Source organism: Paramormyrops kingsleyae, chromosome 10 (genome assembly GCF_048594095.1).
Source record: "Paramormyrops kingsleyae isolate MSU_618 chromosome 10, PKINGS_0.4, whole genome shotgun sequence".
NCBI lineage: Eukaryota > Metazoa > Chordata > Actinopteri > Osteoglossiformes > Mormyridae > Paramormyrops > Paramormyrops kingsleyae.
Window position 1 is genome coordinate 18,708,438 of NC_132806.1, and position 25,285 is coordinate 18,733,722.

The following is a 25,285-nucleotide window of genomic DNA, read 5'->3' on the forward strand; positions in this document are numbered from 1 at the left end:
CACAAAAGTCTAAGTTTAAAGCGTGACCTACGTACTATCATCGCCTTTTTGTACAAGAACAGTGCTTCGTGAATATGAAATCACACTTTTTTTTTATCTTCGACGACGTCGTTTAGTCGGCCTTTTCCGCTGACAGGAAGCAAAAGACCGCACATACGGGCTTTAGGAGGTCCCGCGCAAAAAAAACCCCCGGCGAAATTACCCTTATTAATCATAAACTGCAAATTATATAATGCACATAATTATAATTAAAATGCATTGTGTTAACGTTCAGCACGCGCCTCAATGCACTCGGCCGGGGAGACCGGACCCGCGCGCGCCCCGACACGCGCGTACACGCGCGTCCCGCCATGCACCGCTAACTGGCGTCCTTTGACCCGGTGTGTTCTGCTAAACATCCGGGCTACATGTGCGGTATGGTGGGGAAGATGGCGGCATTGGTCCTCCCTACTGACTGGATCAAAAACTGGGAAAAATCGGGAAAAAGCGAGTTGTAAGTGATCCCCCGATATTCGATCCGAGACAACGGGAGCGTTATGCTCCTAGTTTTGTGAAAGTTGTTTCTGTGTGTTCGGTTCGCCTCGTCAAGTTTTCGACTGACTGATTTCTAGTAGTACTTTCTGCATTGTGTCCATTTGACCAGCTTCACCGGAGCAGTACAGTAATACACCGATTTATGTTTTAAAATGAGAAATTTTAATCCGAGCAGGTACTCTTACACAACCCTAAATATTCTACCGAAGAAATGAGCGTAACAGACACGGGATGGCAAACTAGCGTGTAGCATATGAGCCGCGCTCGATAACCTCCCCGGAGGTTTTCGCTGGTCGTGGCGCACACTTTCTTTCCGTCGACGCGGACAGATGTGTCCAGATAACATTGTTTATTCTCTTTTAAGCCGGCATGTCTCCGTCTGGTAGCGTCTGTCGCTGGTTACGATGGTGTTGATGAAAAACCAAGTTAGCCGGCCGGCTAGCTGCGCGGACCGAGCCTTTACCGTAATACGTAGCCGGTCCGAGGCATTTAAACAAGGCATTGGGGTTCCAGAGTGAGATTTAAGACCGTAAAATCTAAGCACTTTGCTTTAACAGCAGACATATACTCGGTATTTTCTTAACACATCCTGTAAGAGACACCAAATTACACTCGAATTAAATTTCTGCCGCCCGTCTGCTGTAGTCCATATTGTGTGGCTACAGTTTGTCCCGGTGGAGTATTTTCTAACTTGTGTGGTGGTACCAATATATCCATGGCCTTTACTTGTTCTCCATTTATTAGTACTCATATATTTCTGCAGTGGCATAGCCAAAATTTAATGGAATCTGGCCGTCTTTTACTTGCATTATACCACCGACAGCGAATTCCACTAAATGCTTTTGGATGATACAAAACCCACCTGCCTTGGAAAATCAGGGCTCGTTTTGGCATATAACGCACGTAGTTTTCTGTCGACCTTTGAAATTAAAGTTTTTGTGGAATGTGTAAATTCCCTCTTTGTGTGTGTGTGGTAACCTGCTTGATCGAATTCCTTCGAGCCTTCCTACCAGTATTCATTTTCAGGATGGAATTATGGAATTCTTCATACTTTACAGAGATATTTGTATTACAAAAATAACAATTTTCACTAGAATTAGTTAAATTTCTTAAAGTTTTAGAAAATAATTGGGAGTCACTTTTAAGTGTTTTGTTTTACCTGGGATTCCTTTTGAATGTTTAACATTTTTCTCCTGAAAAGCTTATATTGCACCAGCATTGTTATTTTTACATCTGATGATTTATGCAATACTCATCTATAATGACCTTTAGTGTGTTTAGACCAACAGGAAGTTCTTTAAGCATTTATCATTTTGTTTTCTTCAGTCTACAGCTATGTCGGAATCTGTCAGATAGACCTGATGATGTGTCACAGAAAGGTAAGAGGTTACTGGACTTTTCAGATATTTGTGGTTAAATTATTTGCTCTCACAAGAAATTTGTCATTTTAATTCCAAGTTGTACTACACCTCTGTACATTATGTGTGTAACTCCTGGATTTTAAACCATTTTCCCCTTTTTGTATTTATAGACATTGCATTTTTGTAGCATATTTCAGACCAGTTTTTACCCAGCAACACAGGAAATTAAAAGTTGAAAATGACAGCGAACTCCCCTTTACTTGATCAACCTTTTAAATAACTGGTACATTTATGTCTTTGAATTTCTTCTGTCACATTCTTGAAAAATAGATTTATTTTTTTAAATATATTAGTTCATTTACCATGCATGTGACTAGTTTTTGCAACTCGCGGAGAAAGCATTGCAGAAGTCATAGAACATGTTCCATCTATGTATAGCATGATCATTAAAAAAAAAAAAAAAAATCTTTATATGAAAACTTTATGTGAGTATATCGTATCACATTGGCTTACACAAAAGGGGGCATGTATTTTAAAAAGATGGCGGGTTTAAGGTACTTTTTTTAGATCTGGGTACAAAATATTAAGAGATGAGCCGTCTGGGTCTCGAAGGATTCTATGTTTCTTTAGTGGTTTCTAGGTAACAGGAGATGCGGCACGGTGAAACGGGTATGTGGTCTCTCACATGTTGTAAGGCCTATTTTCTCGAGGGGAACTCGGTGTTTAGAGACGATAAGGCCACACCCTATGATGCAGGGTTGATATTTTGAGTCTTAAACTGCATTTTTTACTCTGGCTTATCTTACTTTTCTTAAAAATAAGGTCAGCCTCTGGGTCCCATCTCATAATTTAGGTAGTTTTCTGAAGGATATTTTTAACTTATTCTCCCCATTAATCTTTTACAGTAGAACTCTGAAGTACTCTTTATTAGTTAAATCCCTTTTTTTGGAGGTGGTGGTATTGTTTTGTTGTGATTTATAACTTTAATGTCGCTGTTGTGCTCACTTCCAAAACTGTTTGTGGTGGTATGATTGTTTCAGATATTTTTTTTTAATGAAGACTTAGGTAAAGAACTGCCTTGTGTATGTAGTTAACATTAATCTGATTTTATTTGTAATGTGTGCCAGCACAACATACCAAGTGGTGCCTAGAGGTGTGGTAGAAGTGTGGAGTGGTAACATCATCCTGTGAATTTTAGTCTGAAAAGTTGTATGAAATTCTGGCTTGAGCATTTTCTGTAATATGACTCCTCTACTTTCTCCATCCCTTCTGACCCCTGGTACATCCCGTTGATACATTACAAAATCATAAAATGCATAAAAATCCCAAGATGTTGGTCATATTCAGACTATCGAAATTAAAAGCAGCCAGCAGTACATTTAATAATGAAGTCAGTGAGGCCTACTCAGCATCATTAATGAGAAGCTGTAGATTGGTGCTGGGTTCATTACATCATTATCTCTGTTGAAATTCCTGCCTTGTGCCCAAAGCCTACCTTTTATTAGGGTTCTTACATGAAATGTGCACACGGAGATTTTCAATAATGGGATGTTACAGTATGTCTGAGTTAGTATCAAAGTAGTCCTTGTTATTCTGCTTTGAATGAGTGAGAAATGAATGCCTTCTCCACTGCCTTCACGGTTGGATCTTATCTCAGTTCCTGCTGCCTTTTAAATGAAGAAAACTTTTCTCTGAATACTTGTCCTGTTTGGTGGTGTATTTTGCGCATGTGTCTCTTAGTGAGGTGTTAATTCATGAAGGGTACCATAGTAAGCTTGCTCCGCTTTCTACTCGCTTTGCCACAGAGCTCCAGGCGGCCCTCTATGACCTCTCCTCGCACGTCATCCGGGGAACCCTGAAGCTGGAACTGGCCGCTAGTGGCCTGGCTGACGTCATGGTATGTACCGTGTGACCAGGTGGCGTGCTGGGGGTCTGCTTAACCCATTGTGTCATTGTGATGGCCGCGGTGCTTCTGTCTGAATAAGTCAATATCCGGTTTATAGCTCTTGTAGAGGCCAGTCTGGCAGGTAACACACCCTACTGACAGCGCAGGGCCCAATTTCTCTAACCACAATAGTACAACTGCTGGTACCTGCTGGCACATGAATGAAGGTAAACAAACAATCCAACATGTAAGGATAGCCTCAGTTTTTCTGAATGCAATACTGCCATTGTAGTGTGTGGCATTCTGAAACATTTTTCCCCAGTTGATTCTTAGCCTGGGCGGCATGGTGGTGCAGTGGTTAGCACTGTTGCCTCACACCTCTGGGACCCGGGTTCGCGTCTCCGCTTGGGTCACACGTGTGTGGAGTTTGCATGTTCTCCCAATGTCATCGTGGGGTTTCCTCCAGGTACTCCGGTTTTCCCCCACAGTCCAAAGACATGCTGAGGCTAATTGGAGTTGCTAAATTGCCCTTAGGTGTGCATGTGTGAGTGAATGGTGTGTGAGTGTGCCCTGCGACGGGCTGGCCCCCCATCCAGGGTTGTTCCCTGCCTCTTGCCCATTGCTTCCGGGATAGGCTCCGGACCCCCCACGACCCAGTAGGATAAGCGGGTTGGACGATGGATGGATGGATGGATTCTTAGCCTGGCATAGCCTGTCTCCTAATGTCTATTAAGACATCTGGTGTTGAATTAAAGACTTGAAAACAAAATAATTTAACTTTTTTTTTTTTTAAGGATGTCTAATCAGTGATTGTAGTATTTTTTTATGTTGTATTTAGTTTGTTTAGACAGTAATTTTTTTATAATGTTACAACGTATTACTTTGTTGCTTTTACCCTTGTTGTCACCATTGTTCTTAGCCGTGTTTTTCCGGTGATGTGGAACATTTTTTTTCCTCATGTTTTTTATGTATTGGACATTAATGTATTGCCTATGGTGACACAACCAGTTTATGTTTTATTTGCAGGAGTTGCGAGAAGATATGTCATCCATTTTAGCAGATGTCTTCTGTGTATTAGGTACGTGTCTAAGTTCTCTTCAAATATAGCTTTTATTTGAATTTACATGGAAATTTCAGCATTATCTGAAATGAAGCGATTAAATCAGTCATTTTCAACACATCCAAGTATATGAAAGTAAGTTGTGATGCGTATCAGTAATTCTGAGATCTGCACTGATCTTTTTTTCTGTGCTATTTAATGCAGATATTGAAACTGGCTGCTTGGAAGAAAAATCCAAACGTGACCATTTTACTCAGTTGGTGGGAGCCTGCTTGGTGAGTGTGGGTGTTTCTGACTGTATTGCAGCAGGAAATATCTGCTGCAGAGAAGGCCTGTATACCTGAGTAAGCCTGCAGGGACATAGCAATATTCCTGTTTACCACTGGGTGGCAGCATTGCTCAAGCAAAACAAATGTCTAGCGAATCATTTATAAAATCGCCTCTGCTGACACTTCATCAGTAGTTTTTTTTGAGCTTTATGTTTGACGTAAATATTTTCTTACTGATGTATACACTTGCATTGCTGTCCTCTAAACTCTGAAGATTGGCTCAGTTAGTATGATTGACCTACATTCTGCCCTGCTTGAGAAACACATTCTCTGCTGACAAAGGCTGCATCTCTTTGACATGAAATACACAGTTCTTAAGCTTTAATGTTGTGATAAAGTTAGGGATGGGCTGAGAAAAGTCCAGAATGCATTTGCAGCTTGTTTAACCTTTTAAACTAAGCAGTTTTTCACCCTTTCTGTCCTTAATCAGAGAGCAGAATAATTACTTATGGGTTATGTCCATGTCAAGTTGTGTAGCTTGGGTTTTGTACATGGGGGGGGGGGGGAAGAATGGAAATGGTTGGTTTGAGGAGCTGGTTGGTAGGGTGGCAGTATGCAGCCGTTAGATGCCGTCTTCTGTTTGTGAGATTTAACCTTTTTCCATACTCCACTTTCACATTAGCCTGTGCCACATGTGCTGGGGTGGTGTTATACGGCATCTGCGAGCTCGTTGGCCACCCCCCAAGGCCGCGGCCTTTAGGCGGGCACGTGCACACCCCCGCTCATACCGCTCTCCCCTTCATGCCTCAGTTCTTCGTGTCAGACGCTGTCCTGAAGGAGCGACTGGATCCGGAGACACTGGAGACCCTGGGCCTCATCAAGCAGGCCCAGCAGTTCAACCAGAAGATCGTCAAGATCAAGACCAAGCTGTTGTGAGTGTGTTGTAGGATTGGGCAGTGGTGGGGCGGTGAGTCAGGAGATCACCATCTCGGGTCAGAACATCTGTTTACCTCATTTCCCTTCTTGGCAGCCTGAGTGTGAACAATCACAATGCTGTGCTTTTGCTTGACACAGCCTTGCCTGTGTTTGGGCCTTTTGCAGGCTGGCAGCTTTAGAACATGCTATGCAGACCAGGGTGCAGAAGCTAGGGATTATTTGAGCTTCAAGCACATGAGTCTCCAAAACCTGTCCTGTCTTATGTTTTTGTGCGGAGCCTGTTTCTTTGAACGTCACAAAGTCTAGAAAGCTTCTTGTACTGCCTCATTGCCTTGAACTCCTGGACTTTCTGTGGGGGGGCAGCAGTTGACGAATAGACTTCATAGAAAATTGGTTTTCTCTTTTGCAGAATGAGGTCTGTAGACAAATCCCTGAGTACTAAGCTATACTTTTCCTGTCGTCCTCCTTGAACACAGTGTGCTTCCCTGAGGTGGAATGTGTCAAGTTTCCAATGGAGTTACCTGAGATAGTAGTGCCCCCCCCACACCACACGCTCACGATTTATGACTGTCTGTGTGGCTAAACCCTCTGCTTTTCCTGCCCCATCCGCCACAGCTACAAGCAGCAGAAGTTCAACCTGTTACGGGAGGAGAATGAGGGCTATGCTAAGCTGATCACTGAGCTGGGCCAGGACCTTTCAGGCAGCATCACCAGCCACCTTATGCTGGAGAGCATCAAGTCGCTCATAGGTAGGGTGTCGTCACGCCCCCCTAGCGCCTCGCCTCGCTGCCTCCCCCTACTGCCGTCCGCCTTACAGCGTCCTTCCTCCGTCACCCCAGGCTCTTCAGTGGCATCTCTAGAATATCTGTCCTTTACTTAAACCCGGCTCATGTTCTAATTTGAGCATAAATCTGCAGAAAAGCCCCCTTCAGATTTCTGTAAATAAATCAAAATGACGTAGTTTTATGCCCTGCTATGTTTTATCATGGGCTTGACTGTCAGTTTCCGTGAAAATCGGTGAAATCCCAATGCTAATCGCGCATTTTTTTTTTTAACTCCCTCTGCTGGTCACTGCCGTTTCCAAGATGCCGTGTGCCCGCGGCCTTTGCCATGCGGGACGTGTGACGGCTCCGCTAATTGCGCCTAGAGACGGCTCAAGAATAATAGATGTGAAAAGTGATTATCTTAGGTGTACAGTGTTTTTTTTATTTAGTACAGGTCTGGCTATCGAGCGAACGCAGTGATCAGGCACCCGTGTCCGTCACGGTACGGACATCTGTGCCGTTTGTTTCAGCAAATGTGTGTCCTGAATGGGGCATGATGAAATGTTTTGGGACTGATGCCAAAAAATGCACCTGACAGGCATTTGGGCTTTAAAAATAAATGAATTTCCTAATCCAAACCGTGCCGCTTGAAAAACGCCCTCGGTGAGTCATGAGGCAGTTGGGTCAGAGGTCGCCCCTCCCGCTGTAGAGGACAGGTGCTCTGTCACCGCTCGAGCGGTGTGATGACTTCACCTTGTCTCCCTCCAGGTTGCTTCAACCTGGACCCCAACCGCGTGCTGGACATCATCCTGCAGGTGTACGAGTGCCGCTCCGACCAGGACGAGTTCTTCCTGCCTCTCATTAAGTCCTACATGTGCGAGCCGCAGACTCTCTGCCACATCCTGGGCTTCAAGTTCAAGTTTCACCAGGTGAGGAAGCCACCCACTGGCCGTCGGCGCCTCGCCTGCACCGCAGCCGTGGAGCCTCCTGCTTACGTGTCACGACTCCCAATCCCTGGGCGGCCTCTGTGGCCCGGCCACGGGAATTAACTTTTAACTGTTATAGTGAGACTACCGGCGGCATTGAAGATCACTATCTGCAGCCCCTGGATCAATGGCTGCTCCAAACACATAACGTGCAGTATTTCAGGTCTGTAAAACCTGCTGCCTGAGCTGGATATCAGACTTTTGTAAAATTTAGCCTCTCATTGTGGAATTGGCCACTAGCAGTTTGACTTCAGGCTGCCTTCTGACAGGCTGTGATTCCTTTTGTTTTAGTGGAGGTCAGTTACTGTATGGTGCATCACTGTCATGGGCAAGTTTTTAATTAGCATTTTAACATTTATTCCTTGTTTTTATGTGTGATTTATAGCTGTATATCACTTCTAGTTGCACTTAAGCTACTGACTCAAATTCAGTTTCATCTTCAGCTTCTTATCTTGTCTTACCTTTGGCGGTAATGTTCAGAATTAGCAGAAACCTTACTCTGTTATGTGTCTTAAGTGGATTGGTGTGTGGGTGGGTGGATGTCTCATGTAAAGGTCCGTGTAACATTCGCTGTTTTTCTCTCTCTGCCCTAAAGTCCCCGGCAGGTCATGCTGGCTTTGGATTAAAGCTTGCATAATTTCCCCTTCCCAAACTTTTGCTTAGCTAAGGATTCAAACTTCAGTGAGGGGTAACAGCTGCGTTTTTTTTACTGGGTGTATGAGGCAGATGCGGGCCTAGCCGCTCGGATCGCTCTGGAGTGAGCACCTGCTTGCGCCTTGTTCGCGGTGCATAGCGCGCACTTCTTTGGCTCTAGCTTTGATCCTAAGCGACTAGAGCTTTACCTGCTGGGTTTTTAAACAGAAGTGGTCCAGCTTGCATACCCTGATCAAGTACAACTGCAACATCTGCTGAGTAACTAAATACTACTTGTGATGATCGTTTTGCTTGTCATGGTTTCACACTTATAACCTAAGTGTGCAGTATCTCTTATGGCTCTGTTGTCTGATTTAAATGGAGCAGCGGGATAATCGTAATATTAGCTATGGTTGTGCAGTGTCATGGGGCTTCTATATTTATTGGGTCAGACGAACACTAGTCTGTCATTTGGATATATATTTAGAGATGGGCGATCCACATTTTTTCAGTTCCGATTCGATTCCAACTGCCGATACCGATACAGATTCCGATACAAGAGCTCTTTTTACTTTGTTATACTTTATATATAAATTTTTAAGCTAGTAAATACAAATGGAAAATGTAATGTATGACAAAATATTTAATTAGGCTACTACAAACATACATAACTTACTGTTCCTACTCGCTTGTTTTAAGCGTTTTTGCAGTTCAATATGAATATCTTCAAAGCATGCAAGTATACACATGTGGCGAATGCTTAAAATTTTAAGTTTTTCTCGCATTGGCGTCAGCGCAGTTACACTTTGTTGCTATGGCAGCCCCTCTTGTATCACAAGCTGCAGCGAGTTCGCAAAACAGTCCAATTAAGTTACCGACTCCCAAATCATCCATGGCTTTGTTTTCTCGCAGATGCGTGCACTTTGATAAATGGGATTGTCCATTAAACGCTATTCCCACCTCAAAACTTTATTTTACGTAGATTGCAAATCGCTGTGCTACTGGTTTCTGTTAAAAGCGTAAAATACTCCTAGATCGTCACGTTTTATCTTACGCTCCTCATACTGCGAAGGGTATGCGCATGACGTCACGGCAGGCGGAAGTCACTGTACTCACACCCACTGAGTAGCAAAAAAGACTGAGGGGCAGCGATAGCGTTCGATTTGAATGCCGCAAAAAAAAAACACATGTAAAATGGGAAAGAGCTGTTGTGCGATTGATTGCCAAAAACTAAATAAGTAAGTATAGCACGTGGATCGGTCACGCATGGCCAATACCCAATCCATCAAATAGGTCTGGATCGGTGCCGATACCGATCCGAATATCGATATCGATCTCTAATATTTAGTATGGCTCATGCAGAAGTGCTCTCCCTCAGCATCCTGGATACATGTCTGTTCCCTAGCTTATCTATAAAATGGCTGCCCGCATACACATTCCCCCCCCTCCCCACCCCCTTCAGCTTGCATACCGACGGCCTGCTTTCCCTGTCCTCAGGAGCCTAATGGGGAGACACCATCGTCGCTGTACCACGTCGCCGCGGCTCTCCTTCAGCACAACCTCATCCAGCTGGACGACCTCTACGTGCACGTAAGCGGGCTTCCTCCCACACCCCCTCCCCCGACACTCCTGCCATCAGAGACGCTCCTAACCTCCTCAAAGTTAAACCATCAAGAGCTTGGAGGTGTAAGAATCATACGAGGGCTCGTATCTGAGAATTCCGGCATTAGCACAGCTGCACCTGTCGATTAAATAATGTGATGGGCATTAGCAGTCGCCTCGAAAGCTTGGAATGTCATCTGATCCCTCTGCTCTCCTGGAGGATGGTGTCCACCAGGCTGCAGGCCCTGGACGTGCTACTGGCCTCCCTGTCGCTGCCCTTGCCATAATCTGTCCAAATAAACATTTGTCCAGCCAGCTAGCTTTGTGTTTACAAACAACACCTTGCCAAAATCCATCTTTTAATGTCCTCCAAGATCTCAGTGGGGGCCTGGTCCCTCATTACGTGGCGCGTTTCTCACTCCAGTAATGGGAGGGGGCAGTCATGCGACTCGGTCGGAATCACGGCGCGGGGAGGTGGGCCGTCACGTGGGCGGCGCCGCACTGGAATGCGGGCGGCCGCTCTGGCCGCGTTTTTAACGGGAAGCGCTTTGTGCCGCGGCTTCCAGCTGCTCCCCTCGGACGCCAGCATCGTGGAGGAGCACAAGCGCCAGATCCTGGAGGCCAAGCAGATCGCCCGCAAGCTCAACATGGTCGTGGTGCCGTCGGAGAAGACCGAGGACAAGGAGAAAGAGAGGGAGAAAGAGGAGGAGAAGAGCGAGAAGGTAGTACCGCCGCCCCTCACGCCGCACCCTTCCCTCACGCCACCTTTTTTAAAAGTTCATGCGAGTTTCCGCAGTTTTCCAAAGCAATGCATAATCCGGTTAATTAAATCATGACTGTACTAGAGGTCCTCTGCCCCTTATCTCTCCAAGGTCGTCGCCTTTGAATGACTTCGTCCTGCGCTGTGGCATGCCACAGAATCAGCCACGTTAAATTGAAAGCGCTAATTGTATTTATTAATGAACAGGACGAGCCCCGAATGAGCCACCAGCTGTTTGGGGCTGAGGCGTCTCAGGGGAGACGGCATTGTGCAGTGGAGGCATATTTAATATTTATTACGTTTAAACACAATCTTCCAAGCCATGACTCTGTTAATTAAAAGAAGCCGGGAAGGAGAACTTCCATGGCTTCCACCTGATGGGAAGGATTTCGCTCATTGCAGCCATGTCAGCTGTGATTGACAGGCGAGAGAGCTTGTGCTTGTCTAAATGTGCTTGACCTACTGATGAGGGATAGGAATGCTGAGCTATTAATCTCCTCACCATCCCCACATCTGCAATAATCAGCCCTCCGTTTAGCACGGCCTGTGAAACTCCTGGACTCTTCTCCTGATCAGATTAACCTTTGTGTAATTTACGTCTTTTTAAAATTTTGTGTATTAAATCTTTGGTCTTACTTGCATATGGTGGGCAGCGATGAAGCCTGGAGTTAATGTATTAAATTGGCCTGAGAGCCAAAAGGTTGTGTGTGATTAGTTAGTCCTAACAGAGAGGGGCAACACTTGACCAGCCAAGGGTGCCGCAGTCAGAAAAGGCGTGAGCGTGCGTCTGTGGATTTGTGTTAACATCCTGACAAACACTCAGACCCAGCTGCAGGTCCTGGCTGCTGCTCTCCTGCAGAGATTAAGTTTGCCATGGCAACCCTCTGTTCCTCTGTGAATGCCCATGATGGGGAAACGTTCTGCAGGAGATTGGCCTCGTCATGGGTCTGGTCCTTGTGCCACGAGCCTCTGAGTCGTGCCAATTCCTCTCCCGTCGTGGCCTCCCCGCATTCCATGCATCCTGCCCTTTGTCTCCTTCCTTCACCCCTCCTCTCCGTTTACTCCCCCCCCCCCCCCCCCCCCCATACAGCCTCCTGACAACCAGAAGCTGGGTCTGCTAGAGGCCCTGCTGCGCATCGGCGACTGGCAGCATGCGCAGAGTATCATGGAGCAGATGCCTGCCTTCTATGCCACCTCACACAAGGCCATCGCTCTGGCTCTCTGCCAGCTGCTGCACCTCACCGTAGAACCTTTGTACCGCAGGTATGCATGTGCAAACACGCACGCACGCACACACACACACACACACTCACTCTATTAAAACAGTCAAATATACCTATAGGTTTACCTTCCCTCTAAGGCCTTTTTTGTGATTGAGATGATAGGAAATCACACACACTTTCTGATATCTACGCCATTGCTGTTCTTTATTCCATATTTGGCCGTTCTCTTATGAAAGCGGTCGTGGGCTCCCGTGGGCTCCCGTGGGCTCCCGTGGGCTCCCGTGGAGTGAGTGTGGACACGCTCCTAAACACAGTCCCGGCCAGCTGAGCCGGGCTCTGCAAGTCAACTTCACGTGTCTATCTCTCTCTGCTCCTGTGGGTGGACAAACACTGAGTCATTAGTGCCTTTATCTGTGCACCATGATTCATGCTAATTAACCTATTCTATAAATAATCCTAATTCTTCTGGTAAGAGTTTTTTTTTTTTTTTTTTTTTTCTTTTCTTGCGAATTAATGGAGACGGCCGAGAGGGAGGACACTGTAGGACGGGCTCGTTCCCCTGGGGCCTCGCTAGCCCGTGGCGGCTCCATGACACTGTGCCTTGTCCCTCACAGAGCGGGAGTTCCCAAGGGAGCCAAGGGCAGCCAGCTGCGCCCCCTGCAGGGCGAGCGGGTGCCCTGGCCCGCCGAGACCTTCGAGGATCTGCGGAGGGAGGTGTTCAGCATGCTGGGCTACCTGGGCCCTCACATGTCGCACGACCCCATCCTCTTTGCCAAGGTAGTGCGGCTGGGCAAGGCCTTCATGAAGGAGGTACGTGAAGCTGGCTTTAGCAGCTCGGGGTTGGCCTGAGGGTAGCCCCCCCCCCCCCCCCCCCCCCCCCGGTCTGTCTGCATCATCGGGAGGTGTCTCTTTTGTCGACATGCTCCTCACTTCCTTCCCTCCCCCCACAGCACCAGAACGAGAGCAGGCCGGACCACAAGGAGAAAACGGTAAGGCCTCTGTGTGCCTCGGGTCTGGTCTGTGGCCGTGCGCTTCCTCTGGCTGCTGTCTTAAGGTTAACTGTGTGTGTTTAACATAATTTCAGCAGAGCTTTATGGCGGTGTCGATATGGTGTATAATTCAGCAGCCCGGGCTGCGAGTTTGGGCACCTCAGACATTTAATGCTATGGGGGGGTGCTTTAGCGCTGAAGGGCTCACGTGTTGCCGGTGTTCTATCATCAGGCCCATAAAAGGCATAAAAATAAATCTCTTTGCGGGGGATTTACTGGCCGGCCGGCGTGCGAGCGCCTCTGCCCCACCCGTAAAGTTCCTCAGCCATCACCATGCTCTTGCAGGACACCTTGCTGAGCTGTTTCCTCAGCATCGCTGACCAGGTGCTGCTCCCTTCGCTTACCCTGATGGAGTGTAACGCCTGCATGTCCGAGGAGCTCTGGGGCCTCTTCAAGCTCTTCCCTTACCAGCACAGGTGGGTCCGTCCCGTCTGCCATCTCTCCTGGCCCCTCTGCAATGGAAATACACTTGCTATGCCTTTGACCTGAGCTATGACCTTTACACGCGTGACTGATGGTTGATTCGGCCTGTTCTCGACGGCGTGACGGAGCTGCCGGAGAGGATCGTGGTGTGGACTTTTGGGGAATGGTTTTTTACCTAGATGTAGGTTGAGCCGAACTCATTTTGCTGCTCTTTCCCCAGGTATCGACTGTACGGGCAGTGGAAGAACGAGACCTACAGCAGCCACCCGCTGCTGGTCAAAGTGAAAGCCCAGACTGTGGACAGAGCCAAGTACATCATGAAGTAAGTGCGTTTGGCTCTTGTCTTTCTGAGCCGCACCCGGAGCTCTGACAGCAGCAGGCGTGAGCGGTTTCCCGGCCAGAAGCCCAGAATAAGCTCAAGGTCTCGGGTGAGGAGCTGGGATTCGGTGTTTGCCGTATGACCAAAACGGAGCTTCTGTCTTAATGGGTGAAGGACCTTTGGCCGGAGTGGTCACCAAAGCAGACGCTCTGTTCACGCCGGGGTGTTTCCTGAAACCGGTTATACGCGCGGCCTGCTGTACGGCTCTGTGCGGCGGTGATTGTCCCCGGATGCCGTTTAATATCCTTTTCCTGCAACGGCCGTCCTATCTGCTCTCTTAAGCGTCTGTGTGCTGTGAATGCAGGATCAGGCCCTTTCTGATGATCTGGCGGATTGCGGAAGGCTCTGCAGCATGGAGACGTGCTCCTCTGAGCTCACGTCAATAAAATATGGTGTTTTGACAGAGCTGAGTGAGAGATGTGGGAGGCTGAAGGTGTGGTGGCGAGAGGCTGCCAGAAGACGTTTGTTCATTAAGAGCAATGGGCTGGCTGCATCCCGCCGGGATGTGGGGGGGGGGCTCGCTGTCGCCCATCGGCCACTCTGCTCCAGCGTCACTCCAGCTGCCTGAGCTGCGCACAGGCCGCACCCTCTGTTCTATGCAGCGCGGTCACCTTGTCTGGTGTCGCCACGAACGCGGACCCCAGCTGCTGCTGTTGCTGCGCATGGAGCTCTTTGGCCGCCTGTTCTGCAAGGTTGGCCCTTCATTTGCAGGGAAACGGCCATGTCCTCGCCTAGCCTGCAGGAAGCTCTGTTAACAGGTTCTCTGGGTCCTTCTTATGTACGTCCGCTCACACCGGGGTCTCTCCCATGCCGAGGTCGGCCTGCCCACCTCCTCCTGCATGTCGGCAGGCCGTTGGGTTTGCTGCATGTGCCGCGCGGCTGGTTTGTCGCAGTGCTCGAAGTGCCACGGCCCCAATAGCAGCTGCCCCAGCAGAGGGCCCTTCGGCTGCAGATGGCTGCAGGCCGCCGGCCCCCTTTAAGTGGGGACTCTCTGGCCTTCGGGAGGCAGCAAAGCATCAGGCCTCCTATTAGCTGCATGTTTTTGTTGCCTCCCCCCTTCCTCCATCTCCTCCTCCTCAGAGTTAATCCAAGTTGCCGGCTTCTCCCCAGTGCCATCGATAACGTGACCCTAGTGGAAACGTGCCGCGCTTCGTAAGCACTGCTCCTCCCGTTACGGGGCTTCCAGGGGTATCCAGGCAGGTGTTTGGACAAGAGCGATGACCCTGAGGGGAGGTGTGTGTGTGTGTGTGTGTGTGTGTGTGTGTGTGTGTGTGTGTGTGTGTGTGTGTGTGTGTGTGTGTGGCGAACGTGCCGGGGGGTGGAAATCGGTGGGGGGGCAGGGGACACTTAGCTGTGCGCAAGCGTGGGGCGCGGCAGTGATGGAGAGCTGGGGACTGCAGTGCTGCCGCAGTGGAATTGTGGGAGCAGTGGAGCAGAAAGGGGGGATTGGCCAGCGGTGTGCGCCCCTCCTCGCACACATAGCGTTTTTACAGTTTATGTTAACGTCGCGCTGTTAATCACTACCTGAGTCTGTTTAAGAAGCCGTTTGGGAGACATCATTTGTCTGCCCGCTTCCTGTATTCGGACATTTTACTGACACATGAGTTTCTGTCTGCAGTTACTGTTGACTTATAAGGGCGATGGGGGTGATTCACTGCTATTACTGGGGATCCCCCCCTCCCCCACCTCCCCGGTCCCAGCTGGCCTACTGCTGTGGCGGGGAATCTTCGGCAAATCTTCTGTTTTATTACCCCCGTAATGTATTACGTGACGTCCTAATCCAAGAGCCTGGTAGCCAAGTTCATTCAGCACGCTAAGCCCTCTTAACGGCAGCCATGAATAACCGTTCCTCCAGACCAGTGGCGAGGTTTTAAACAGCCATCTTGGACCGGCGCTTGTCCGGGACGCCGCCTGCTCTATGATGTCATTGCCTCAAGGGCACAGCGGGCATCCGTAAAGGCTGTGTTTATACAAGCCCGTGTGCAGATAGTTCCCATAAGCAGCCGTGGCGAATGTAAACGTGCCCCCCCACCCCCCACCCGCCTTGACTTCATTACCCGTCGATGAATCATGAGCCTTTATTAGAGCGTTAAGCAGAGCGCTAATACCTCCTGTTGTGGGGCAGTGCGGGAGGCTGCAGCCGCAGTCGGCCTCACGCAGCATGTTAAACAGCATGGGGACCCGCATTGTTGAGGGGGTGGGGCCAGGAGACGCAGGCAGCCCTGTGCAGGACCGTCGCCCACACCACAGCGTGCTGATCCAGTGATTATCCGGGATTCCTGACGCGCTTCACTTTGTCTCGCTCCCTGAAAAGCCCCCCTTTGTAGAGTTTGCTGCTGCCCATTATCGGCACTCTGTCTGTCTGTTTCCTGTACGCTGCCGTACTCCTCAGGTTCCCCACTACGCTTCCGGAGCCCTTTGTCATGAATCACACAACTCTGTCACGTCTTTGCTCATGTGTCGCCCCCGTTCATGATTCCGTAGGAAGTTTTCAGTGTCTGTGTTGAAGTTTGCACTTGGCTGGCTTCATGTTAGCCCCGTTAGCATCTGTGGTGTCACCGGGGAAGCAGTCTGCCTAATCGCCCCCCCCCGTCAATGTCTCCTCCCTTGCAGGCGGCTGACCAAGGAGAACGTGAAGCCCTCCGGACGGCAGATCGGCAAGCTGAGCCACAGCAACCCCACCATCCTGTTTGACTACGTAGGTGCCTGCGGGGGCCTTGCGCGCGGTAGGCAGGGTTAGCGCCGGTCCCCAGCTGCCTGGCCTGTGTGACCTAGCTGTTTGACAGACAGGCTCCTCGGTAGCGACTGGGCCAGAGTATCGGCTCCGTAATCCAGTTTTGATCTGCTCTGGAATGTTAATAATCTAATCTCTGGAAATGAACGTGACCCGGTTTGCATGTGAGCCACAGCCACCACCCATCGGCCCGGTTAACTCGGTGCCCAGAATCCTGCAAAAACGGAACCGGCACTTTGACTGACTGACTTCAGTGGCACTGCTTCAAAGGCATTATCTCTCAGACGAATCTGTCTCTCACAAAGGATGGGGAGAATAAAAGTCTATTGTGGGGGGTGGGGGGTGGACTTTTTTGTTGTCGCGTCAGGAACACGAGCAGACTGCAGAACATGGCGACGTCTCCCGTTCCAGGGCTGCTTCTCGGCAAAGCAGAGAACTTGTGCGAGGGTGGATTTTTAAATTTATTTCCTTGCCCTCCTCCTCCTCGTACTCTCTCGCACAGTGTGTCTCCATGTTGCCTGACAGAAGCTCGGTTGTCAGGGGAGACAAGTTGAGTGGTAGAGCAGAGAGAATCCTTTCGAGGTGGCCTTGGCGACATCACCCGGGACCCAGGCCTGCTTTCTGCATGATGCCATACCGCCATCATGATTGTTGACCCAGCTGTAGTCCGGACAGGCTCTGCTTCATTAGTCCTTGAACCTCCTGAGGTCCAGCACTGGCAGCTTATAACACATCTACAACACATAGATTTGTGCCCAAAACCAGACCTTGCTTTGGAAAGGCAGGAGCCGAATTCCTACATGGCTGACGTTATGCATTTTTTTGTTTGTTTTGTTTTTTTTTTCCCTTTCCAGATTCTGTCACAAATTCAGTGGTACGACAACCTCATCACCCCGGTGGTGGACTCGCTGAAATACCTCACTTCGCTCAACTACGATGTGCTGGCGTGCATCCTTTCTGTGTGTGTGGGGGTTGGGTTGGGGGGGGGGGTGCAGCTTGCCTGTTCTTGTTGCCTGGGAGGGAATTGTGTGACAGCGGGGGATATTCGCCGCCTTGTCCTGACAGTCACATCGCCACGAGGAGCCTGCACTAAATGAGCACGCGTGGGTGGGCAAGGCAGCTCTCAGAAACGCCGGCGTTTCTATCTCCTCGGACATGCCAGCCGGTAATGGCAGACCTTTCAGGAACGGTAGCATTGCTTGCCTTAAAAAATTTTAAGAGTTTAATGGTTCCATTAAGGATAGGCTAAACAGAAATCAGCACAGCTAAGCTCTTGCTTTTGAATAGTCTGCTCCAAAAAAAAGTTTTCTGGTGTTTGCTGTCTGTGCATTTCTGCTTGCCGGGCCGTTTGTGTCTGTGGTCACGGACGGGCTGTACCTGCTTAGGGGCAGCTGGAGAGGTGGGCCGTGACCTGCAGCATTGTGCCCCTTAACCCCAGTCCCCAGACTGCATCATCGAGGCGCTGGCCAACCCCGAGAAGGAGAAGATGAAGCACGATGACACCACCATCTCGTCCTGGCTGCAGAGTGAGTCATTGTCCTGTCGTATGCTGAAGCCAGATACGGTACCGTGATTCTCATTAGCAGCTATGTTGCCAGTCCAGAGACCCCCAGCCACCGCCCATTTGGTGCGCCCCGGTTACACAGCTACACTGCCGACTGCCCCCCACCCCGCCAATCCCACTACTGCCAGCCATTTGGTCGTCACGTATCCACCGACAGGAAGCGTGGGTGCAGCTCTTCTCCCACAGCTAACTAACCCGTGACGCCGAGCCGATTCGGAGTCGCGCAGGCGATAAATTATCCGTGCTGCCAGAATAATGGAATTTCGGCACGTGGCCGCGGATTGTTTTCTGCACTGGTGATTGTGTCCACGGTGCTGGTCTGACGTGGGTGTTCTCCCAGCTGCCCTGATTGCGGCCCCTAGAGTTCTGCAAAAAAAAATTAAAATATCGCCACCTGGCTGGGTTTTTCCAGTGCCAACGCTGGCAGCCGGGACACGGCGATGCGTCCCTCACGCAAGCCGGGTTTGTCACCGGGACGAGCGGTGCTGTTGGCGTCGTTTCCAGTCGGACCCCAGTGCAGTTACGTGTCTGTTTGTTGTCTCCAGGTCTCGCCAGCCTCTGCGGAGCCGTTTTCAGGAAGTACCCCATCGAACTGGCCGGCCTCCTGCAGTACATCACCAATCAGCTGAAGGCGGGCAAGAGGTATGTGCTGCAGGGGGGCTGCTGGGGGTGGCAGTGCCTAGACTGTCAGTCACCTGATGGGGAGGAAGCGAAGGGCATGGACATTTCCTAACCCAGCCTGCTTATCAAACTCCCTGTTTATCAGCCCCCCCCCCCCAAACAAACAAGCTGTGAAGCTGTTGTCATCGCGGCTCCTTACAGTTGCAGCATGAATTATTCAGAGTTGAGCAGTGCTTCTCCCTGCTCCTCCTTTGCTGTGCATCCTGAAGATCTGTCTCTTTCCCTGATGATACCTGTGTGTCTCTCTCTCACCCCCCCCCCCCCCCCCCCCCACCACCACCACCAGTTTTGATCTGTTGATCCTGAAGGAGGTGGTCCAGAAGATGGCAGGGATTGAGATCACCGATGAGATGACTGTGGAGCAGCTGGAGGCGATGACTGGGGGGGAGCAGCTGAAAGCGGAGGTAGGGGCTCTCTCTCCCCCCACCCTCCACATCGCCTGGCTCTTGGGTGTGGCGAAAAGAAAACTGGTCACTTTTCTGATGTCATAATTTTCCACGTTGCAGATAAAAAAATTTAAAATAAAACACTTATGATCATCCATGAGCTGTTACGTACGTGACTGACGTTGAAGAATGTCAGCAGTTGGATATCATGTATTAAAATTGAGTTACAAAAATGGGTTTATTCTGTATGGAGCTGAGCTGATTTCATATAGGATATCGGGAGATATTTTCAGGTGGATCACTTGAGGTCCACAGGGCCGCAACGCTCTCCTCCCTGGCAGACTTTCAGCACAGGTTCTTGGCATGAACATTTTCTCTCACCCAGTCCTGTAATATACTTGGATGCTTCTCCATTGATGCCCAGTAAGTGAGAAGCGTAGTCCCTGTACAATGTACCTGGTTAGGGAAGCACAGCAGGCAGTGTTTACTTTGCTCGCTACCTCCTCTGGAGTGGGGTGTAGGCATGCTGGGACGCAGCGCCCCCTGTGTGTCGGTGGTGCAACTCGCTGTCCAGGAGCGCAGCTATCAATCTCTTTGGCTCTGTATGTTTTTTTTTTTCATCCATCTGTATATTTGCAGCGATGCACGGCTCTTTGTCCCAAAACGCCACATTCCGCGGCAGTCCTGTAATATTACGAGCCCTTCAGTAGTCATTTTGTTTTTTTGTTGTTCTACATCTTTTGATCCGTGTCTCCCCCATACTCGATCTTTCAAAGTCCTTTTGATGTTTCCTGCCGTTCTCTGTATTGATGCCGTGTTTCATCCATTATGTCTGATTTAAACCTGTGCACCTCTGGTTTCAGACTTGTTTTGTAAATTCACTGCAAATAGAAGTAAAACACTCCTCCCAGCCCCCAGCCGTGCAGTGTTTTGTGGTTCTGAAATGCGTATATGGAGCTGTGTCTTCCAGCAAGTGAGAACTCATTAATACTTGGATTTTTACGTAGCTCTCCACAGGGGTGTCCCGGCAGGGCACGATCAGAGTCGCAACTGAGTGTGTCGCTTGATCTTTCGTTGGCAGGGTGGCTACTTTGGCCAGATCAGAAACACCAAGAAGTCCTCCCAGAGACTGAAGGAGGCGCTGCTGGACCATGAACTGGCGCTGCCGCTTTGCCTGCTGATGGCTCAGCAGAGGAACGGAGTCATCTTCTCAGAAGGGGGCGAGAAGCACCTCAAGCTGGTGGGGAAGCTCTATGACCAGGTACATGCCCACGTCGTCTCTCCGCCCCGAGGCTCCTGGGAAGGGGACGGGGGAGCACTTGCTGACTGCAATATTTATTTTCTCTGCCTGCTCTGGGAAATCAGTTTCTCTAAGGTCCTGTAATAAATTTATTTGCCAGCTGAGTCATTTCGTGCCGACTGCTTGAAGTTGCTGAAATCGCACCAGTGTTAAGTTCCGTTTCACACCGTAACTCCCTTGTTGTAACACGTAAGTCATTGTGGGTAAAGGCAGCAGCTGAGTAGGTGAGTGGTACTTACTGCTTCCTTGGCGATGGTAGTTTCCGGGTGCCGACAAGGTTATTTTGTACTTTTAAGTATCTGCGGCACTTGTTCTGGCTGAACTCTGTGATCTGAGCCGCTGGCGTTCGGTCCGCCGGAGGGAATCGTTGACGTTGCACGCCACAGCGTCCCTTCCTTTTCGGTGAAGGGAGTCCAGCCGCGAGGCGTCAGTTCGGTGCCGGGTGTGTGTGATAGCCCCTTGTCTCCACATCCTTTCATATTGAAATGACAAGCTCGTTCGCTGGAAGTAACAATCAGCAGGGCACCAAGCATTTGTTAACAGGAGCTCTGTGTGTATCAAGGAGGGGTGGTGGGGGGGGTTTCTTACTGCCTCTCACTGAATGATTCCAAATTGTGCTTTTCTGATAAAAATCAGTCCCATTGCTGCTCTGAATTGTCCAGATAATTACGTAAGATGCACTAGTGAAGGGCCACCCCCAAATTTTCTTGTTGATTCAGGGTTTTACTTAACATGAGATATTGCTGCCCCCCCATCCTATTTACTACCCGTGCCTGGAAATCCTCAAGATAACGCTTCATTATGTCAACGTGGGAGATCTGACTGTGTGGCTTACAGGCAGGCCTGCTCTAGCACCTTTTAAAGCTGGTTTAGTCCATTGACAGTGTCTCGCAGCTCTTAATTCGAGCATTTAACCCAGAAGCACTTTCGGGTAAAGTGGACTTCTGCTTTTCCAGAATGGCCGGCAGGTGTCCAGCGTCTGCAGTCAGGTTCTGCTGCTCCCCAGGGGCTCCGTGCCATCGCTGCCAAGCCCAAGTACTGCACTTCAAAACCGGTTGTTGTGTGTTTTTTTGTGAAATGTGTGATGAGAGCTGGCCAGTAGGAACACACGACCTGGCCCAGCAGAAGCCCACATTGAGAGCGCTGTAACACCTTTGGAGGTTTCAGCCTGCCATCTGCTCTCTTTATGGACATCTTTCCCCATTATTAAAAATAATGGCGCTTATTTTCACCTTCCCGGGCACTGCTGATGAAAGGTGTCCTTACAGCGTTATGTTTGTGTTTGCATTATTCGTAATTCAAGGACTGAAGTTTTATTTCATATTACTCAACTCCACTTCTGTTTTTGAGAAGTGTCGACCTACAGAACGCAATTTCACAGAAGGAAGCCAAGTGTAGCAGTAGCTTCAGAGCGGCCGATACGGCACTGGAGCAGTCACTGTTTCCAACTTGGGTCTTGGGTGCATATATTTTGCAAGGCTCCAGACTGACCAAACTGTCGCATATGCCACCATGTATCCAGATTTAAAATTTCACGTGGTTATATCCGTGTGAGTGTACGATGATCATTAGGATGTTTAGCTCCGGCATGGGTACTGCATTATGAAATGAGTGAAACAATCCCTTTAGCTATGATGTTAGTGTGTTCCAAAAATGAAGCGGTCTATAGCGGATTATTTTATAAGACAAATTGAGACAAAAGAGGAGGGTGGTATGGAGTGAGAGCCAAATTGAGGTATAGAGTAGGGTTGGGCGATGTACCTAAATGGCATGTGACGGTGTCTATAGTGATACGTTAGGATGAATAGTGACATCGGAGGTGCAATGTCATCATGTAAAGGTTCTGTAAATTTTCTTATAGTTTTTTGCATTTTTAAAATGACTTTATAAGTTCATTAAGTGCTTCTATTTTTTTGCACGTTTGAGCCCATTCACAGTCCACTCCCTCCCCCGCTCACCCAGACTTTCCTTACCTTTCCTTCATATAACCTGCCTTGAAATCGCAAGTCTCAAATCGCATACTTCAGTACTTAAGCTTATTTTGAGTGCATAAGTGGATGCACAGTTAAATATGCATGGCCGAAAAGGGCTAATAATGTAACTATTAGGAATGAAGTCAAACAGGAGAGTTCACTCACTTTTTTTTTTCTTACACACAAGGACTGGTCCTTAGATTTATTGAGGCAGGTGCAAAGAAGGTAGATTTAAAAATGATTTTTGTGTGCGTGCCTAGCAAAGACATGGGGGGGGGGGGGGGGTATTGACAGGGAAGGATCACAATGCTAGCGCAACACCGTGATACAAGTGATGATGAGAGTGCAGATGCAGAGAGGGAGAGAGCAACTGAGCCAGCACAAAATAAATATTACATCCATCAATAATACCACGATGCACCGAACAAAGGGCTGCGACCAAATCGTGCTGGTGTGACCACCTGAGAAAGGTGGTGCAGCACCAGTGCATCCACTGGAAAAGTCTGGAGCCCTGTATAGTTTGAATACTCGTACTTTTTCTTGCTTTTAAAATGACTGAAACATTTGATATTGACAAATATGTAGCTGCTTAATGACCTAATTATTCACTGTTGGAGGCCTGGACTATGATGGGCTTCCAAGCCAATGCAGGCAGAAGGAAAGTTATCCAGCTTTTCATATCTTATGAGACACACATCTGGAAGTGTGAAGGGAGGGTTGGGATCAGAGCCCATAAAGCAGTTTCTGGGCTTAAGGGCCTTTCTCAAAGGGACGGTGGCGATATGGTCCCCCCCCAGCCATGAGATTTAATCAGGTGACCGTCCAATCAAGACGTTGTCCTGTTCCTCAGTTTTTCCCAAACGAGAGTAGAAAATGATGATGATCAGACATGACAGCTTTACGCTGCAAAATATTAAAATTCCCTGGAAATTTTGTTGTATTAAATAGACACCACACTGATTGACCCAGACAAGTAATGGTGCTACATACTTTTATGGCAGGGGCTTATGTGGTAATTAGTGGAGATTTTTCTTTTTAAATAGAAATGAAAAACAGGTTTTCTGCTTAAGAAAAGGTTTCATAGTGTCACTTCTTTGCAGAGTGTCTCAAGATTGGTTGTGTTTTGTACTGTATGCATTTATAGTTTGGAACTTTATTTCTGGGTGCAGGTATGAGGTATTGCAGGATCATCGCTCAAAAGCACAAATTGGGACTGTCCTCAGCTTTCCGACATTGACCTGTGCAGCTGTTCTTTTCAGTTTTCTGCTTTGATAAAATCCCTTTGGTCTCCTTTTGTGGAGAAGCGGAAATCAGTTCAGATTTGAGACTCCAGATTGCTGATTGGAGCAGCTCTCAGAGACAAATATACCATTCATTTCGCCCTCTTCTCTGGGACAGGATCTGCTGAATGCAGACACTGTCATCTTTTATCCAATGTTTGAACACCCTGGACCTGTTTAGAAAGCTAAAAAGCAGTTCAGATGCTGGAAAGTGTTCAACACCGATACACAAAACAAATGTATGGTATTAATCTTTCATGAAGGTTATTGCATACAAATTGCATTTGTAATGCTGAATGGCTCTCACTGCACATTGTGTTTGTACAAATGGGGATTATGGCCCCAGAGTCATTTTAAAATAAGGTAGTAAGGTGTTCATTAAAAATTCATGCACAATCTATGGGAATGGATGTAATTGTTTGTCAAATTTCAGTGCATAACCATTTCTGTAAAGGAGGTCACATGATTGGTTGCATTTTCTGATGTGCCAATATTGACAGTGTACTAAACAAAATCACAATGAAAGCATGGCTAGGGCTGTCGTTTATACACTGCGTTCATGCACTACCATCAGCAACATGGAAGCAAACCGGATTCTCTCTCGTATCGTAAAATAAACAAGCGCCTTCTTTTAAGCTTTGACCAAAACTAATAAGTTGTGTGCGTGCAGCGTTTTTCAAGTATCTCCACATGAAAATAGAGGACATAACTTGTTAGGAGTAATTAATTCCATTAGGAACCACGAGATTAATCAACACCCACTCGGCCAGCCTCCAGGACAGTACCTGCCTGTCTCTTATGATTCAGACAGCCTCTGCGCTTCAGAGCTGAAACGCGCTTCTTCACCACCCCTTAGCGGAGTAATTAAGCGCTCTTTCGGGCGGCCGAACAGCAGCAGATGGATGAGTGGGCTCTGCTGAGGGAGAGCGAGACAAATTAAGTGATGCATCTGCATTGTGTCCAGCATCATCAGCACAATATTTCCTGTCCCTTTTTGGGTTGCTCCCAGGCAGTGAGTGGCAGGGTTCCCATCTAAAGTGTGTAATTTTGTTGTTTTGCTTCCCTTTATTGAGGCAGTTGATGTGAGAGGGTTACTTAGGAAAGCAGGCTGCTACTTATCCCCCGACTTCATACATTCATTTATATTTCGTGTCCCAAGACCTCCTCTAATTGAGGAAGGCTGCTGTGAAACGCTTAAAACAGTGCAAAGGTTTAAGCTAATTCTGTTTACCTAAAGTCAGTTTTCTATAGAGAAACTATGATGTGTTTTCAGACCAGCTTAACAGATCATATTTCACTAAAATCTGAGTGTCTTTTGTGTCCATTGTGACCTTCTGTGCTTCTGCTCTTTAAATTCCCTGGATTTCGGCACCTTGGTGGTTTGAATGTTACCTTATTGTTATATTCAGATATCGGATCTTAGGATCTTAAAAGAATGAAAGCTGTTGGCCATGTCATTCATTGTTTAAGACCACAAAAGGCCTGTTATGCATTGTAAGTGAT

General features: G+C 48.3%; 1 protein-coding gene across 3 annotated transcripts in view; it reads left to right on the forward strand.

Moving 5' to 3' along the window:
• Positions 1-340: 340 nt before the first annotated feature.
• The window catches only part of thoc2 (THO complex 2), a 42,255-nt gene continuing 17,310 nt past the window's right edge, over positions 341-25,285 (forward strand). For 2 of the 3 annotated variants that reach the window (XM_023830546.2, XM_023830547.2), the window contains exons 1-21: positions 342-493; positions 1,861-1,913; positions 3,701-3,792; positions 4,807-4,858; positions 5,045-5,115; positions 5,920-6,041; positions 6,661-6,794; positions 7,578-7,738; positions 9,926-10,018; positions 10,597-10,752; positions 11,881-12,053; positions 12,628-12,823; positions 12,964-13,002; positions 13,348-13,478; positions 13,706-13,807; positions 16,478-16,562; positions 17,453-17,546; positions 18,044-18,124; positions 18,708-18,804; positions 19,130-19,247; positions 20,311-20,490. In XM_023830546.2, the coding sequence (XP_023686314.2) occupies positions 408-493; positions 1,861-1,913; positions 3,701-3,792; positions 4,807-4,858; positions 5,045-5,115; positions 5,920-6,041; positions 6,661-6,794; positions 7,578-7,738; positions 9,926-10,018; positions 10,597-10,752; positions 11,881-12,053; positions 12,628-12,823; positions 12,964-13,002; positions 13,348-13,478; positions 13,706-13,807; positions 16,478-16,562; positions 17,453-17,546; positions 18,044-18,124; positions 18,708-18,804; positions 19,130-19,247; positions 20,311-20,490 (2,316 nt within the window). In that variant the 5' untranslated portion in view covers positions 342-407. Of the gene's footprint in view, positions 494-1,860; positions 1,914-3,700; positions 3,793-4,806; positions 4,859-5,044; positions 5,116-5,919; positions 6,042-6,660; positions 6,795-7,577; positions 7,739-9,925; positions 10,019-10,596; positions 10,753-11,880; positions 12,054-12,627; positions 12,824-12,963; positions 13,003-13,347; positions 13,479-13,705; positions 13,808-16,477; positions 16,563-17,452; positions 17,547-18,043; positions 18,125-18,707; positions 18,805-19,129; positions 19,248-20,310; positions 20,491-25,285 lie in introns of all 3 variants that reach the window. The other variant, XR_002840476.2, reaches the window with a different exon arrangement.